Source organism: Haliotis rubra, unplaced genomic scaffold (assembly GCF_003918875.1).
Source record: "Haliotis rubra isolate DU_JTF1 unplaced genomic scaffold, ASM391887v1 Scf350, whole genome shotgun sequence".
In the NCBI taxonomy this organism is placed as follows: Eukaryota; Metazoa; Mollusca; class Gastropoda; order Lepetellida; family Haliotidae; genus Haliotis; species Haliotis rubra.
The window spans coordinates 998700-1018234 of NW_025767025.1; the positions used below are offsets into that span (position 1 = coordinate 998700).

Here is a 19535-nt window from a genome sequence, read left to right on the forward strand (position 1 = left end):
TACAATGTAGGAGGAGAGCATGCTGTTGGCTTAACAGCACACCTGACATCTCCAGCTGGAACACTGGTCAGTCTTGGAGAGATATTGTCAACACTGTCCCTACGATCAGCTACTGTCAAACACATTTTTCCTCTAAATTTACAGCCCGAACACTATTCAGACTTAGAGAAATATTGTGAAATCCTTGGAAACTGGTGAAGGTACAATAAGTGAGGGAGTAAGTGAGTATGGTTTTATGCTGCTTTTAGCAATATTCCAGCAATATCACGACAGGGGGACACCAGAAATGGGCTTCACACATTGCACCCATGTGGGGAAGTGACTCCGGGTCTTCGGCGTGACGAGCAGACGCTTTAACCACTTGGCTACCCCACGCCCAGTTTAAAGTGAATGGACTTCACACATTGTACCCAGGTAAGGCGCAATACATAAGCTATGACTTTATTGGCGAGATTTGAAATTGTTTTGTTTTACCATTTGAACAAAATTTACATTTAGCATGTAGAAAAAATGTAGCCTAAAACTTAAATTGTCATTGCTCGTAGTGACACATTTGACAAAATTCTGAGCATGATAGAATAAACTGAATGGCAGATACAGCCTTTAGAACATATGCTTTCTAAATTCGGCCTCATACTCTCCCAACCATGAAGCAACAGATGGGTACAGTAGGAAACAGATTAGATTATATATTATACACACTGCCTTCCATCATTACTTGATGAAGTACACTGTCAGACTAATTATTGTGTGATGAGAGAGAGAGTGAGTGAGAGAGAGATTATATATTAGAGAGAGAGAGAGAGATGAATTTAAAATCATCTTATGAGAGAGTTTAAAAAATTTAAAATCATCTATGAGCTGAAATGAACATTTAAAGGCTAGACGCTATAAGCTTCATACACTTACATCAATTTACTAAACCACAGACCACATCATAACCCCTGATCATTGCATTAATGATATGGCCAAACTCATTAGCAGCATAGCACTCTCTATGAACAAGCACCTGTTACCTAGTGCATTAGTTACTGTCAGTCACTCCATGACCCAATATGAGGTAAGATGGAGACTGATGGGACTACCAGCCTAACACGTCAACAACCGGTGATGATTATGTCCATGTACTCAGTAATACATCATTCAACAGGCATTAGTCACATGCCAGGACTGGGTGTCGATCGCTTGACGCAGGAAGCAACACCACACTGACCCTGTCATGTGACATCCTCACGTCACTGGATCCGCAGTGCGGATGGCTGAGAGAGTGGCTAGTTGTTTGTGGCTAGTTGTGTCGTCACAAAGGAAAAAAACTTCGGGATGACTTTTGAATTTATTGCTGGATGTATGCCAAACACACAGCATTTACAGCAGTTAAAATATATGAATCTAAATCAGTTTGAGTGAGTGAGTGAGGTTTAGTGCTGGCCTTGAGTGAGTGAGTGAGTTTAGTTTTACGATGCACTCAGCAATATTCCAGCTATATGGCTGCGGTCTGTAAATAATCGAGTCTGGACCAGACAATCTAGTGATCAACAGCATGCACATCGATATGCGCAATTGGGAACCGATGACATGTGTCAACCAAGTCAGCGAGCCTGACCACACCTGATCCTGTTAGTCGCCTCTTACAACTTGCTTGGGTTACTGAAGATCAATATTCTAACCCGGACCTTCACGGGTAGCTTGCCTTTAGTAATAGCAATGAATGTCTACTTGTTCACTGTAGTCATGCAGTTCTTAGAAGGGACGTCATATTTCATGATATTAATGTATCTGCACAATTTATATGTAGACACTGTGCTGATAGAAATTTATTGATATTGATATTGAAAAATCCAATCCTGAAAGTGAAATAATAATTTGGGATAATGTTACAAAGTACTCCTGACCCATCAAAACAAGTTCAATGATCGTAACCACTTACTGTTATGCATGGCCACACTCACAACAGGTAACATTGTCAGCATATGAATACCATCCTTGGCCCCACCCCCTGGCCCCAAACCTCATGAATACCATTCTTGACTCCCCCTGAATACCACCCTGGCCCCTTGAAACCCCCTGTGAATACCATATATTTGGTCCAACCCCCTGTGAATACCATCTTTGGTCCACCCCTGTGAATACCATCTTTGGTCCCTGCCCTTCACGCCTAGGCCCCACCCCCTATGAATACCATCCTTAGCCTGACACTGTGAATACCATCCTTGGCCCCATCCCCCTGAATACCACCATATGGGTGCCCCATCCCCTGTGAATACCATCTTTGGCTCCATCCCCTGTGAATACCATACTATAGTGCCCCCCTGTAATAACAGCCTTGGCTCCACCTCCTGTGAATACCATCCTATGGTGCCTTCCCTGTAAGTAACAGCTTTGGCTCCACCTCCTGTGAATACCATCCTATGGTGCCTTCCCTGTAAGTAACAGCTTTGGCTCCACCTCCTGTGAATACCATCCTATGGCGCCTTCCCTGTAAGTAACAGCTTTGGCTCCACCTCCTGTGAATACCATCCTTGGCTCAACCCCTGTAAATAACAGCTTTGGCTCCATCCCTGTGAATACCATCCTTGATCCGACCCTGCAAATACCAGCTTGGCTCCACCTCCTGTGAATACCACACTTGGTCCCTGTGAGTACCAATACCATCCATCCTATGGCTCAACCCCTGTGAATAACAGCTTTGGCTCCATCCCTGTGAATACCATCCTTGATCTGAGACACTGCAAATACCACACTTGGCTCCACTCCCTGTGATTACCACACTTGGTCCCACCCTCTGTGAATACCATCCTTGGCCCCCAACCCTGATAATACCATTCTTAAGTCAGGAGGACATTCGTCTCATACCCTGAAGGAAACCACTACAAACCCATGAAACACATAGTTGTCAAAATGTTTTATTTAGCTGCTCAGCATGCCATCCTGACTGGAGGATGAATCGTGTAATGGCTGATGTTTTTAAAGATAGCCTTTCTTCCTGTTGCATGGAATGTCCGATCATGTTTCATCATATGTTGGTTTGGTTTGTCAACTGAAATATTTTTACTGCTCTCTGTCGAAAGAAACAAATCTTTTTGCTTGTTCAGGCATGTTGGGAAACACACTACAGTGAAAAGAGAATATTAGTGAAAAGTTGTCTAGATGTTGGTTTCTCACTTGATAATCCCTGACCAAGATTTAGGCACCTAATTGCTAGCAACTAAAGCCAGCAATCTAACCCACTGCTTACACAAGGTGTCTGAATCCCAGCTGGGACTCAGCAACAAAAGTACTAAAATCTTTACTTTCCTCAGTGAGTGAGTGAGTTTAGTTTTACGCTGCACTCAGCAATATTCCAGCTATATAGCGGTGGTCTGTAAATAATCAAGTCTGGACCAGAAAATCCAGTGATCAACAACATGAGCATCGATCTGCACAATTGGGAACCGATGACATGTGTCAACCAAGTCAGCGAGCCTGACCACTCGATCCAGTTAGTCGCCTCTTACGATAAGCATGGGTTACTGAAGGCCATCATTCTAACCCGGACCTTCACGGATTTACTATACTGAGAAAGTGTAATCCCAAATATAATATATATTACATTTGACCACTTTCTAAATATAAAGTCTTACTTCAGTTTATTCATTTTTCTTATATCTTTGTATTATTTAGTTTGTTGCTTCACTTTCTCTCATCACTAACCTAGCCAATGATAGCAGCCTCAATATAGTCAAATCTGGACCAGACAAACCACTGACTGTTGTATTCAACGATACACACGTTTACACCCTAACATATTCATAAGTTATACTTACAGTTCTGGACTGTCCCTAGGTTAAGACAACCTGGTAATATGATAACATAAAACAAAGGTGAGTGAGTGAGTTTACCCATGTGGGGAATCAAACTCGGGTCTTTGGTGTGACAAGCGAACACCTTAACCACTAGGCTACAGCGGGGGGACACCAGTAATGCGCTTCACACATTGTACCCATGTGGGGAATCGAACCCAGGACTTCGGCGTGACGAGCGAACGCCTTAACCACTAGGCTACCCAACCGCACTCATAAAACAAAAAACAGCATCAAGTAGGAACAAAATCCACTCAAAGTTCAGGCTAAAGTTTCCATTACTGTGCAGACATTTTGAAATTTTGCTTTCACAACTACTCTTCTCTTTCGTCAAGTATGGAAACACCAAACAAGACATGAGCGTTTTTGCTCATTGTTGGCCAGCTCGTGATTTCTATGTCAGTCTCGTGTACGTACGATGAAAGTGATCAATACTCCCTTTACACATGCTACAAGTTCCTGTCATGAGATAATGCTCTCTTAACCAGTATCTTAATCGCCCCATGAGCAAGTAAGGAGACCGTGGCACACACACACACCCTCTCATCTTCTGCTGCTCACCGACTGCCATCAGTTCTAATGTACAAATATATTGAGGCCAATGTCATAATGTCAAATTCTCCATGGTCTTGGTTGGCATGGCAACGGAACAATGCCGATCAGTAGAATTTGAAAATACAGACAGTGTTAATGTATATACATGGTATATGTAATATGAATAGTAACATGATAAGTTTACTCGTTTCCTTCCGCGTCTGTTTCCTGGCATTCACCAGCGATGTGCTGAGTGGCTGTGGATCAGGGGACAGACACTGCCATGACTCCATTAGTCTCCACACCAGGGACAATCACCACTACTTGTAAACCTCCCCAAACCTAGCTACATTAGCTAAACAACTACCTCAGTATTCCTAGGCCCATATTACTTCAATATCCCACCCAATTTTGATGGGGATGATTATGGAGAGTCTATCAATAATCCACTAATAAACCTATTCCATCCTGAGATCTCCACAGTGAGAAAGCCATGAGGTACTGTACCAGACCAGACCAGACCAGTGGTTGATATTATGAACTACATCCCATGACATTAGGGAATGACGACTTTCTGTTATTGAAGTCACAGATCCTTTCAATTTTATAAATTTAAATAATTTCTTACGACAAGCAACAGACTACTTGGGACCAATTCTAACCCAGTATGCATGTGTATTTTACAGACGAATAGAATATACTGTGTGTAGTTGCTATGGTAACCAAACATGTATTTGTCAATAACATCATCAAACATCCAAAATGGAAACACAAACTAAGCAGTGAAGTCAGTTTTCAAAGGAAATCCACCTAAGGACATATTTAATATATGCGACTATTTGGGATTTGTGACAACCAGTCAGAAAACGTGCGTGTGTGCACAGATGAGCTGGGCAAAAGTGTGCTCAGAGCATCACGTGACCACCGTTTGCCTTGACACCACAAGCACAGGCTGGATTAGTGGCAGATTAGGAAAAACCCTCGGGGCTGAGGAACTCTCCAGGCTCTCTCCACTCGCCAAGGTAAGCCAGATCAGCCATGGATTGATGTCATGGGGCACAGGTAAACCTTCCATACATGGAAAAGTCAACATCCCAACCCTTGACCTTCACCTCGGATTACAATGGCGACGTCATCTTACTATGATCTTCTACAAGCACACAAACAGACAATGTCTGATTGTTAAGGTCTCAAGACATGCAGGTTACAAGACATTCATTATATACAAGATTTGAAATACAACTGATAGCAGTCTTTGATATGAAGCAAGTTCAGAGTCTTATTTCATGAAGCAGTTGTCGTGCTCTGAAAGTTGTATACTGAACTGTACTATGGGAGAGAGTGAGTGAGTGAGTGAGTGAGTGAGTTTAGTTTTACGCCGCATTCAGCAATATTCCAGCTATATTGCGGCGGTCTGTAAATAATCAAGTCTGGACCAGACAATCCAGTGATCAACAGCATGAGCATCGATCTGCGTAATTGGGAACCGATGACATGTGTCAACCAAGTCAGCGAGTCTGACCACCCGATCCCGTTAATCGCCTCTTACGACAAGCATGGGTTACTGAAGGTGCATTCTAACCCGGACCTTCACAGGTTGAGAGAGTGAGTGATTGTATGAGTATGGTTTTAGCCAGCTTTTAGCAATATTCCAGCAATATCACGGCTGGGGGCACCAGAAATAGGCTTCACACTTTGCCTTTGTGAAAAAGGGTCCCAGTAGACTTGTATCTGCTTATACCTAGATCTGTCAACGTCCAAGAAATGTCAATTAAAGAAATGTAGACCTGTGTCCTACGATGGGTGGGCTAAAGAGGAGCTGGTTTCATTTGTCCTCATGAGTGAGTTGCTTTGCCAATGGTCTCAATAAACAAGTCTGAGTGAGTGAGTCGCTGAAGATGAATTTAAATCCTGAGGTTTGTTTATCTTAGGAAACCCACACGACCCGGTGAGTCCATAATCAGTGCATTTTATGTAATAACCTTGCATCTGACCCCATTACCTTCAGAACATGACAGGACCAATGGTCGCACGTCCACAGAGCAGACTGGACCCATTCCAGATACCACACAACAAACATTGTAGAATATATAGTCCATGAATACACATGTTTGCCTGTTCCAGCATCAATAGTGGCATACTCACCGCCCGATCTGGGTGTCCGAAGTCGATTTTGAGCTGCCCCATGGCGCGGATGATTGCAATCATTGACTGGATCGTGTTGCTGTACACCACTGGCTTATACTGTAAACATTCTTCTTGCGAATACCCCTTTTCATGTATAATTCTGAAATGTAATGAAAAATGTTAGTGAGAAGTCATTGCTAACATTGTGCTGTTGTCCATATTCAGAACACTTCCCTGCTACCATTAAATGTCGATGCTGTCACCATCAACCATGAACAAAATATCTTATACATCACCAGGCCCCGATTTCTCGAAACAAACTCAAATTTCAAACTGAGGTTGACAATTTGAAACATCTGAATTTTGAACTCAGCTGCATATTTTGAATAAAAAAGCTCAAACAACTTAAGTATTCTATTCACCAAACTCAAATTGCCTACTATGTTTGAGTTTAATATCGATTTCAGTTCATTCTGGGAAATGCAGTTTCTCAAATTTGAGTAAAAACTCAGACTTAAGTTTGTTTCGAGAAATCGGGGCCAGGACATCAACATTGACATTAATCATCATCATCATCATCATCATCATCATCATCATTATTATCACCACCACCTATCAGTAACTGAACATATTCATCATTATTAATATTACCACCAGCAGAAGATTTTTACTATCATCATCATCATCTCTTATCACCAGAAGAACATATTCACAATCACCACAATTGTAACCAGTATTATCATCTTTATCATCATCATGATCATTATCATAAATGTCATTCACATCATTATGGCCAGTAATCATCTCATCATTATCACTACCATCCCCATTATCAACAGCAGAACATGACAAACTTCATCACCAACAAATCATCATCATCATCGACACCAACAGCCGCAGCAGATTAGACATCCACATATAGACATCCAATAATAATTTGGCATAATCATCACATTACACTCACTTCAACATTTTTAACAATCATTTTTTAACTCAACCTTCTTAATGATCATCATCAATTTGAACGTGAATTCCCATACTATTATTTGTTATCCATTATCACTGTAATTGTGAAGTAAATTACAGAAAAGTACGTGAGTACTGTCAATGATGGTACTCTGACCTTCAAAGTCACTACTCAAAATATTAGAGCTTTTAGCATCATACCAGTTTCAGTGTTTGATAACCTGAAGTCTCAGTTTCATACAGGAAATCGCTGGTATTTTCAGATACCGCAAACTGTATGACACAATATAGAAATAGATTTGCTCAACTCTGAATTTTTTTATATTTTTTTTCCAGAACAATAATTTTGTCAGGACATCAAGCATGTTCCATATTCTGTAGCTAGTAAATGTTTCCTGAACACTTCTTTCAAATCATTCATTACCACTCGATCTAAGCTTGGGTGGCTGGTAAATGTTTCGTAACTACCTCTGCTGCCAGTAAAAATCTCCATACCACCAGTCGAATATATATTATTTGTTTGTTATCCACTTCTTCTAATCTGTGGCCAATAAACATTTTGAAACCACTGGTTCTAACCTTTGTGGCTAGTAAGAGTTTCCTTACCACTAGTTCTAACTTCTGTGACTAGCAAAAGTTTCCTAACCACTAGTTCTAATCTCTGTGGCTAGTAATTGAGTCCTAACCAGTTGTTCTAATCAATGGCTTGTACATGTTTCCTTACAACTTGTTCAAACCACTGGTTCTAACCATTGTGGCTAGTACATGTTTCCTAACAACTTATTCAAATCTCTGTGGCAGGCAGATATTTCATCACCACTTAATCTAACCTTTTGGCCAGTAAATTCTCCCTAACTACAAGTTCTAACCCAGTAGCCAACATAATCTTCCTAACCACTAGTTCCAACCTAACCACAAGAGAGGGCTCAGATTTCTGCTGTTTGACATTTGACAGGGAGTTGGACATGTGGTGGGTTAATCAAGATACTGAATGGAAGCAAGGCGGTATCACCTTTCACTTCACCATGTGTTCCAGCTCAATACAGTGTTCATTTTACACTGCTGAGGACTAGGAATTACAAACACAAATGTCAGAAACTTGAGACTGTTTTGAATTTCTTAAAGATGAATGAGCTCTTAACATTTGACAGAATTTTACACAGTCTTGTTGACAAGCAACTTTTAGATCATAATGAATATCTGTTGAAAAGAAAGGAACTGTTTTCTTTGGATTCCATCAATAGAATTACACTTTTTTAAAGCATACTTAGATTGACAAAAGCAAAGTTTTTAAGATGTGATCGACAAAGGCAAACATTTTCATTACACTCTGGTCCTACATGTTTAAACAATGTCTTTGATGGGAAATTTATTAAAAACTTACAGAGTGAAGGAAACTGAAGCATTAGCATGACTATAAAGGCTACATAGTAACAAAAACAAACTTAAACAACATGCATAACTGTCAACAATGTAAAATAACTAGAATATCACAGATTTACATTAAAAACTAGAAAGTTAGCATAAAATGATATTTCTACACAAATGAAAGTATATCACCATGCTAGAGACCATGGGGACTTATGTCGAAGAAATGTATTAGTTGCGGAGCGGCTCATATGGAAAGTATTTTAGTCTCACCAATGTTTGAAATAATTTTGTTGAATACCACAAATAAAAGACAAATTTAACTCATTGTAAATGCATTTTGTAAGTTGTTAAATTATTTAATCATCCAGTCCACTTATTATGGCAAATACGGTGCTTTGACAAAGTAAACTATGAACAAGTGAAATTGAAGATGTGTACACCCATGCAGTGTTTAGTTTGGCTGGGGTGCACTGTATCTTGGAACACATATATGTTAGAGACTCTGCCAGTATAACACTAGCCAATCTAGTTTAATTAGCTCAACCCTTTCTGACGTATTTAATCAGTACTGGTGGCTATCCAAGGGTGGGGCGGCACAATCTCAACTATTCGCTGTTTACATCTAGCTTACTGTTTTTTTGTCAAGGAAGTATTCCGTGACACAGAGAGAAACCTGCACTTGATGAATTCAGGACATCTAGCCTTTGAAAGGGAGGACCCACCATTTTGTATTCAGGCTTTGAGGGGAAGCCAAGGATTTTCGTGAGGTTATTTTTTAGTTTTAAAAGTAAAAAAAAAAAATTCTTCTGTGGGAGGAGAAGTTGACATATTTTTTTGGCAAACAATATTTTTGTCAGGACACCGAGCCATTTTGCCATTTTGCCCCATTCTCTGTAGCTGGTACATGTTTCCTAATCACTTGTTCTAAATCTTTCATTACCACTTGATTCGAACTTTGTGAATGTTTGCTAACCACTAGTTTTAACATCTGTGGCTCATCCACCGCCCATACAACAAACAAAATGCAATAATCCAGTCACTGACATTACCCTCATATCCAGTCTTTTAAAATTCTGTTTGGATGTTTTGCTTGCGAATAAAGACATTAAAATCTACTAAAAATTAAGTTTAGGGTAGGTGTATCTTTAATTCAGACCTATCACTTGCACATCCTGATGCAGTGTTCATGAATAGCGTCTGACTCTCTGACAAATTCCGCAGAGTCACCAACAGGTCCAATAGAAGTCTACAACCCCCCCAACCCCAGCCCCTGTGTCTGACTGTATACTGTATTTCACTATGACTTTAACTGAAGTTGTTATATGTGACATGTGACACTTGTTTGCTGTTTATAAATCTAATGTTTGTTAATAATTTCAATGCCAGCTGTAAGAAATGTTGAATCTGGAATGTGTGAATTTTCAATGGGTGAGACAGACATCTGAAACTTGAAACACCATTCGTGAACACTGCCAGTGTAAAAAGGGATGTAACTGTTTATAAGAACTGAGAAGCACGAGTTCACTGGGCACCATCAATCCATTATGACATAACTGATAAGGAACAAACATACAAACTTGACTTACATCGTAATTTTTCAGGCATATAGTTATGAGGCAAAATATTTTCAGTAGATACTCTATTGAGAAACTGTTTGAGGTATCTGTAAACATTTGGTGAGTAAAATGTTTGGAAAGACATGTATATATATATATATATATAAGAAGAAGTTTCTGAAATAATCACACGACACGGATCTTCTCCAACATGTTTCACTTTTATCTTTTATATATATTACACTCAAGTGCCTGCTAGTCTGCCAGAAAGACTATGGAACAAGTATGTCCAATACGGCCCATGCAAATCTAACATACTGGCAGGATGAGGTTATTGCAGAACATCTCAAAAGCTCTTTTTTCATTATTTCATGTTCAATATATTAAGAACTTAAAATAAGATTCTGTAAAATATGTTCAGTTCATAGGATAGTCTCTTGGCCAACAAGTTTAACAAGTTGCTGAGTCAAACCATTTATGCCTAATTTGTTTCTTTCTCAATTTATGGTATTCGCATGTCTGTATCACAGATCACAGTCCCTAAAACACATTATTTTCCCTTTCACCCAGTCCTTGCAAAGCTTGAGCCCTAAATGAAGCAAGTCCAGATAACCCATGGTTCTGATTTTTCCATCTCACTGGGGCTCATTTTCAACTTAAAATAGGTTTATTTAATTGTATCAAAATTATACATGTTCAGAGACTAGGTGTTAGTCTAGTGGGACATCCCTGCCCTGTAACATATGACTGGAATTAGATCTGTAGCTGAAGTCCCAACATTTACCACCATGAATCTGTTTACATCCCACCATTCAAAAATGTCTCTGAGGACATGTATCCTGCACAGGCTGGGTTAGACTAAGGCTTAGTCTCTGAATAAATATAATTTTGATAGTAACAAACAAGCCCATTTAAATTGAAAAGGAGCCCTAGGGAGACCAGAGATTCAGAACCTGGGGAAATCTAGACTTGCTTCGTTTAGGGCTTTAGCACTACAGGGAAGGCTAGGCTGTAGGGAAAATAATGTGGTTCAGGGACTGTGAGACAGACTAAGGCTGGGTGTGAAGCCAGTACAGAGACTCTTGTGTCTTGCAGCACAGTAAACAGCAGCCTATAAATATGGTCTGGTGCTAATCTTAACATTTCATGTACACAAGATAAGTTCCATGCCAGATGCAGATGCTGACCAATCAACACCTCTCTGGAAAACACTCCTCTTCATTGACTCTGTCAACAGTGTTATTATGAATGGATGTTTTCAACAATTTGGACTCTAAATATAATATTTTTCGATATAAATATTCCATGTCACAATGTACGTGTTAGCCTTTGTTAAAAAAGTCAAGCGAAAGTCTTTTCTTGTCCACCTACAAATGTCATGACTGTTTCCACATCTTCTTTGAATGGCGTTTTAGAATTTGGGAAGTACAATATAGAACAAACTTTATGGATAACAACTTCTTTTATTCGTGAGTGCAACGTTTCGATACAGATTCTTGTATCTGAAAAATGAAGTTGTTATCCATAAAGTTTGTTCTATATTGTTTCCAGATCCACTGCTCAGAATCTTACTTTCTAAATCACTGTTAAACAAAAACTAATAAACAGTTTATGTCATATTGATAGGTTTCCAAGAAAACTCAGAAGACATTTCACACTATTTTATCCAATGACACAACAGAAGAGAGTCTGACAGGGTCTATCATATCCTGAGACATTAACAAGAGAAAGACATAAGTACTCCGGATCTATTCTTTCCTCAAATCTACACAGGGAAAAAGGCAACAGACACTCCAAAATCATTCTTTCCCTGGAGCACATCTCTGGACATCTTCTATGTTGGATTTTAAATCAAGTTTCATTGTATTAAATGGTTATACGCTTTCTTCATTTTGCAGAAGAAGGAAATTTAAAGTCATGACCAAGACAGACACCTTGAACAAACGTTGAAGCAAACTCCTGATGTCAAACTCCTGATGTCAAACTCCTTAGAAAGAAGACTAATGTGGCAATGTATTTGGTTAGTTGTTGTTTAACACCGCACTCAGCAATATTCCAGCTATATGGCGGCAGTCTGTAAATAATCAAGTCTGGCCATACAATCCAGTGGTCAACATCATGAGCATCAATCTACACAATCGGGATACGATGACATGTGTCAACCAAGTCTGACCACCCAATCCCGTTAGTCACCTCTTACTACATGCACAGGTTACTGAAGACCAATTCTAACCCGTATCTTCACAGGTAAGTAATTTATTTGCCAAATGCTTTTTGATCCCAGGTAATCATATGGCATTCAGTGCTTCAGTATGTATTTGTGAAGGAGGTAATCTGTCATCTATATGTACGCCCTATATTACAGTATAAGAAAGTGTCTAGCCTGGGCTACTGTGGTCTCACAGAAGGGCCCCCATTAGCTGACAACTAATTACGTAGGAGAGGATGGATATGAAGATTTATACCACACATGCTCAACTTGTTCTGTAGACATATCCCTTGATATAGCATGCTATGCTATGTTAATGTCTCCTGAGGCAACCAGAACGGATGACTTCCTTGACGTTGACCAAGTGTCTTATGTCTTGTCTGCCTCCCACTCATGTACAGACATGACCACGTGGTCGTAACAGAGCTGCAAGACATAGTCTCATACAGACTCCACAAACTCACTCACAGCAGGACTAAAACAAAAACAATATATGTTAAAAGATTGATTCAATTAAGCATAGAAATAGAGAAAGACTATGAATTAAGAGAGCATTTGGTGTGGTGAATACCAGGTTTTATTGCACATCAGTAAATAAGAGCACAGTTGGTTAGCCGGGTAGTCTGAGTGAGTGAGAGTGAGTGGGTGTGAGAGAGAGAGAGTGAGTGAGTGAGTGAGTGAGTGAGTGAGTGAGTGAGTGAGTGAGTGAGTGAGTGAGTGAGTGAGTGAGTGAGTGAGTGAGTGAGTGAGTGAGTGAGTGAGTGAGTGAGTGATTGTCTGCTCCTTTCAGGAATAATCCAGCAACATCACAAACACTTTCTTATTGGGATGTATGCGAGGATGATGTGCTTCGGTATTAATGACAATAAGTCAGCTAGCTGGAAGATTCACTGGCTACATTCCTTATAAAGGCTAAACATTGATTTTGAAGGTTTGTACATGGTTGTCAACTAATACTTGAGGTCACCTAATATGTGGTGATATACGGGAACACTAATGTTGGAGTACAAGGCTAGTTATTAGGATACATACAGCTCACGACACACAACAAAACCATACTACCATGCACACAGCCTATGAACCATGACATCCATTATGATCCGGTAACAGGCAAATGGAAGGGCTGAATGAGAGATTTTATCCTCAGACAGTCGACCACTCTTCCCAAAGAATAGACTTGCACAAGTCTCTAAGGCAACAATTATTAATTAAAATTATAATTTCAAACATATACGAACAGGCTGTCCCTGCTACAGACTTGTTGTACTGTTCACTAGTTCTACTTCCTTATATAGGTCAGAATTACACCCATGGACCAATCACTCCATACAGCCTTTGAGCAAGGCTACAATATGAGCAAACTTCTATGCTATTTAATCATGACAATACAAATGTCATCTTCAAGCTGTTTAACCTCCACTATCAGACTTGACTACACAAACTAATTTCCTCATTATAGTATTGTTCAGTGGTGCTTATCTCCCTCACAAGAGGGCGCTGGTCACAATGAACTGCAACTGTCCTTTAATACCATCTGCCAGCTTGTTTACAAACATATTGTTTCCGATATTTATTACCTCTCAAAATACATAGTTACTCAGGATGATTCAACTTGCATGTTTTTTCACCAGTTGAATTTTAAAATGTTCAGAGCTGTATGTGCTGAATCACTCGTATTATTCATACTGGGTCAGTCAACTTGGTATGAAACGATGTAAGCGTGAGAAGTATTTTCCACAGTGAGACTAGGGGGTTGTTAATTGGGAAAAGCACTAAGAACAGTTCATGCACTTCATCCAATAGGACAAGGGTAAGAGGGACTCTGATTTTCCTCTGGGAAGTACATTCAACAACATTCGCTTGTCACGCTGAAGACCCAGGTTCGATTCCCCACATGGGTACAATGTGTGAAGCCCATTTCTGATGTCCCACGCGGTGATATTGCTGGAATCTTGCTAAAAGCGGCGTAAAACTAAACTCACTCCCATTCAACACTAGTCATATTATACTGCGAAGAAGAGTAATGGTGAGGTGAGATGAAATTGGGTTTTACGTCGTGCTCGAGAATATTTCACTCATATGACGACGTGCATGCATGTGTATGTGTATGTGCGGCTGCTTGTACTAGCCAAGACTTAAGCTGGTTTTATAGTGCCAGCCCACTGAGATACCATGCCGCAGTGAAGCATGAATACCCCACTCAGACACATTATACTGACTCCGAGCCGACCAGTCCTTGTTGTACCCATTAATGCCGAGCGCCAGACAGGGACCACACAAGTACCATATTTTAACGTCTTTATGGTATGACGCGGTCGGGGATCGAACCAACGACCTTCCTCTCTCCGGGCGGACGCTCTAACCACTACACCATGGAGGCGGTAGAAGAGTAATGCTTAGTCTCTGAACATATATAATTTTGATAGTAACATATAATTCCATTTAAATTTAAAGGACCCCCAGTGAGGAAGGAAATTCAGCCCGAACCTGAACAAATGTTGACTTGCTTTATTAACGGATTTAACACTGCAGAAAGGGCTTGGTGATGGGAAAATAATGAGGTTCAGTGACTGTGAGACAGACCAACAGCGAAGTATCAAGGGGTTTATCAAGGATTGTGAACTATGTGTCCATTGAAGACCACAATTTCTTTGGCGAAAACATTGGGAATATTTGTAATGACATAAAATTCGTACATTGAGGTCTTCTATTAGGTAACTCCGCATAATGCTGGCAAGTAGCTGAATAAAGATCTTGTAATCTCAAACATAATCCCAAATCCCCCACAAATACCCACGGGTAAGTCCTTAAATAACATTTGCAGGGCTAGAAAATTTTATTTTACCACATTCTAAAAAAGAATATCTTTCATTCAGTTTGGCAATTTCATCAACATTTCCTACAGGACTTGAATATTGGCCTCCGAGAACCTCTAGATAAATCCATGCTACATGATTAGATTAAAAAGGCAATTTCCTGCCAGAAGCATCAGTGCAATCTCCCCATGTCTACAAGAGCAAAGATATTCTCTATCATAGGAGCAGGTTTTACTCCTTATACAACAGCTGTCATATGTTGAGATTACAATTTATCTTCAGCAAACCATGCATGTTACAAGAGGTGACGAGAGGGGCCTGGTTGTCTGACTCGCTAACCTGGTGCATGTCATCGTATCCCGTTTACAAAGATGAATGCTCATTATGTCAATCACTGGTTGCTTGGATTATTTACAGACTACTGCCCTACAGCTGGAATCTTGTTGAGTAAGATGTTACACAACTAACAATCAATCATTAAGCATACACTATCAGAGGAACTTCATTCCGGGTTGAAAAGGTGGCTAAACCATTCGTATGTACATCTATCTCACATCATATCACATAATTTATGTGGTCACCTTGCAGTGAATGGGTACCCGATGGGATAAGTGATATGACTGTTAACCTGCTAGAGCCTCGCAGGCAGGTTGTGTTAACCGGGGTAATGATGTCTTAGTGAGGTGAGGTGAAATTGGGTTTAACGTAGTGCTTGAGAATATTTCGCTCATATGACGACATGCATGTGTGTGCATGTGTATGTGCGGCTGCTTGTACTAGCCCAGACTTAAGCTGGTTTTATAGTGCTAACCCACTGAGATACCATGCCGCAGTGAAGCATGAATACCCCACTCAGACACAGTATACTGACTCCGAGCCGAACAGTTCCTGTTGTACCCATTAATGCCGAGAGCCAGACAGGGACCAACAAGTACCATATTTTAACGTCTTTTGGTATGACGCGGCCGGGGATCGAACCTGCGACCTTCTGCTGTCCGTGCAGACGCTTTAACCACTACACCACGGAGGCGGTAATAATGTCTTAGTACTTTGAGCATACACAAGTGCTTGGATAAAGGCGTTTAATAAATGTCCTTTATTATCATTATTATTGATCTTTACACGTATCAAGAAAAACGTCACATATCTAATATCATTCATCACATCACTCTATCCGTCCTATCATCACACAAACCATTGACTTAATTATTATTTTACTGACAGCAAGAACATTAAAAGAACAAAATCTCCATAGCCACAGGCATTATGATATAACAAAGATTTTGGAATGCCAGGCACAGATATCATCATGTCTGACAATCCTAGCTACCTCCCATCAAAACAATAATTTTTTCAAGGTATGACAATTGATGTTGGTAACATTTACAAGCCCCCTGGTGGGTGTTCCGTGTTGTTATAGCCCAGGTGGCGTGTATCACTACCTATACGTCCCACCTATCGCTCACCCCTGCAGGGGATGGCTGTTTACACAACACCATAATAGCTTATCCATTTTCTTCCCATGATTCATCTCTTCTTCAGTAATATTGAGTAAAACCTTATCCCTCTCCCAGCAATCCATTAGCAAATTGGAGACTGGCTCGGAACCGAAAAGCCATAATGACGGCGGTCTCTGAAAGGTTTTCCTCATGACATTAACGTTCTGCGTCCTTAATTGCTTATACTGCTCAGGTGTTCTGAGTCCACATAAAGACGATGGTGATTGTTAATGATCTACCTGTACATGCATGCAGCTGAGAACTAACTGTTCAGGCTGTATTAATTGTATACCATACAAATTACAAGCAGGACTGTATTTCAGTTAACTTTCCTTACATAATTACATTACAGAATCCGAGGCAAACAGAAATGGACAACATATCATGCCTAAGATGACATTATGAGCCGGTATTAGGGAAACTAAAAAGGGCATTAACGTCACATTCAAGGTTGACTTCATTGCACTTATGTAACAATGTGCATGTTGTTCTGCGCAACAAGAATTTATTTAGTCCTGAAAAAAGTAATGTTCATTAAATATGTATATTTTTTAAGTCAAAACCACCTACTTTGCACTCTGACAGAAATTATATTTATTATCCAAAAAATTAACAATTATCATTTTTTCATGTTTATGGACACTTAAGAATTTCTAAGCCATCAGTGACAGTGGTCAGATCATATATATAGAAGCTAGCTTTATATTACAGTCTGAATATGGCTAAAGAAAACCATGATGGCATCTTCTCAGCACTAGACATGATGGGCTAATGATTTAATGTTACTCCTGTCTCAACCTGGTAGACCAGTGAGTGGGCTAAACACAACCAGTGCACAGCTCATCTTGAAAGGATGGTTCATGTAAAATAACCAGATATCTGAACAAACACCTTGAACTTTAATACTACTCCTGTCTCAACCTGGTCGACTAGTGAGTGGGCAACGTTTTCGTCTAAATTTGAAAACTTAATTCACATTGTCTCAAATCTCAAACCTATCATTTCTCCACTGTTCATACAATCATTTTAAGCAGATATTATTCTTGATACAGTAACTAAAATGTTCCCTCATCAACCACAAATGCTCTTCATCAGTGCTTCAGGCAAGCAAGAAAAAAAATAACAAAATTTAAATTCCACAGAATATACAAAAATAGCTAAGATACTTCTATATGAAATCTAATCAAACACCATATTAACCTTTAGTTTCTATGGTAACCTTTAATAACTCCTGCTCAGTTTCTTTTCCTTTTCTAGACTTTGTTACAATACTATCTACATCATCTACAGATAACCAAGGTAACTCCATTGATGTTACTGCACGTGTCCAATGACTCCTCTTCAGATCAATACAATTACTGTCGGATCAATCACACCGAGTCATTTCAGTGTAAATCAGAGGGAAAAGGATGACGTCTATGGAAATCCTCTTATAACTTCACAGGAAACAAAAGTCCAGATCATGCTTAGGAATCACTAGCTCGTGAAACAAACTTGGCGTCTTAATAATGGTAAGGCAAGTGCACCGATACATTTGTTAATCGGAAAAGGTATGTGTAGAGAGTTAGCTTTTAAATCGCTTTTAGCAATATTCCTGCAGTATCCTGGTGGGGGGGGTGGGGTGGGGTGGGGAGCCGAACACCCAGGTTCCCAACATGGTACAATGTGTAAAGCCCATTTCTTGTGTCTCCACCGTGATCATTGTAGTGAGCATGATTTCAGGCCACTATTAGCAATATTCCAGCAACATCACGATGGGTTACACCAGAAATGACCTTCACTTTGACAAATGAAACCATGGATTCGGTCTGACAAGTGAACGCTTTAACCACTGGACTACCCCACTGCCCCTTTAAGCATATGAAACAGCCTGGTAAGAAATATCAAGTCAGAAGGCATGCAGTTTGGGCATAGCTGTCTGTTTGCCCTATTTTCCATTGTTTAGTTTGTTTTCATAGCATGCGACATCTTAGCACACGCTGACGGTTTTTCCTCTTCAGCTTAGTTGGCCATAAGCTTGGACAACAAGTAAACAACATGTCTGAAGATGAAAGTGTTCCATGGAATGTCCTAAATAATTTCAGTTATCAGTCTAAGGAAGGTGAGGTGTAAAGGGTTTAACATCGCATCCAAAAAGAAAAGAAAACACTGACATGATGAACTATGATCTTGTCAACATGAACAACTATGATACTGTCAACAGGATGAACTGATATTGTCAGCAAGAAGAACCATGACAATGTCAACAGGATGGACTATGATACTGTCAACATGATAAACTACGACATTGTCAACACAATGTGGTATCATGCTGTCCACACAATAAACTATGACACTGTCAACACAATAAACTATGATATTGTCAACAAAAACTACCACACTGTCAACACGATGAACTACAAGACTGTTAACACAATAAACTATGATATTGTCAACACAAACTACCACACTGTCAACACGATGAACTATACACTGACAACAAAATAAGCTATACACTGTCAACACCATAAACTATGATAGTGTCAACACAAACTACCACACTGTCAACACAATAAACTATGATACTGTCAACATGATAAACTACGACACTGTCAACACAATAAACTATGATACTGTCA

At 39.8% G+C, this 19535-nt stretch overlaps 1 protein-coding gene across 1 annotated transcript in view; it reads right to left on the bottom strand.

Annotated features, from left to right (window-relative positions):
- The window catches only part of LOC124285051 (guanine nucleotide-binding protein G(i) subunit alpha), a 73214-nt gene that overhangs the window by 16384 nt on the left and 37295 nt on the right, over nt 1-19535 (bottom strand). The window contains exon 3 of the mRNA XM_046721199.1: nt 6519-6660. Within this exon, the coding sequence (XP_046577155.1) occupies nt 6519-6660 (142 nt within the window). The remainder of the gene's footprint in view (nt 1-6518; nt 6661-19535) is intronic.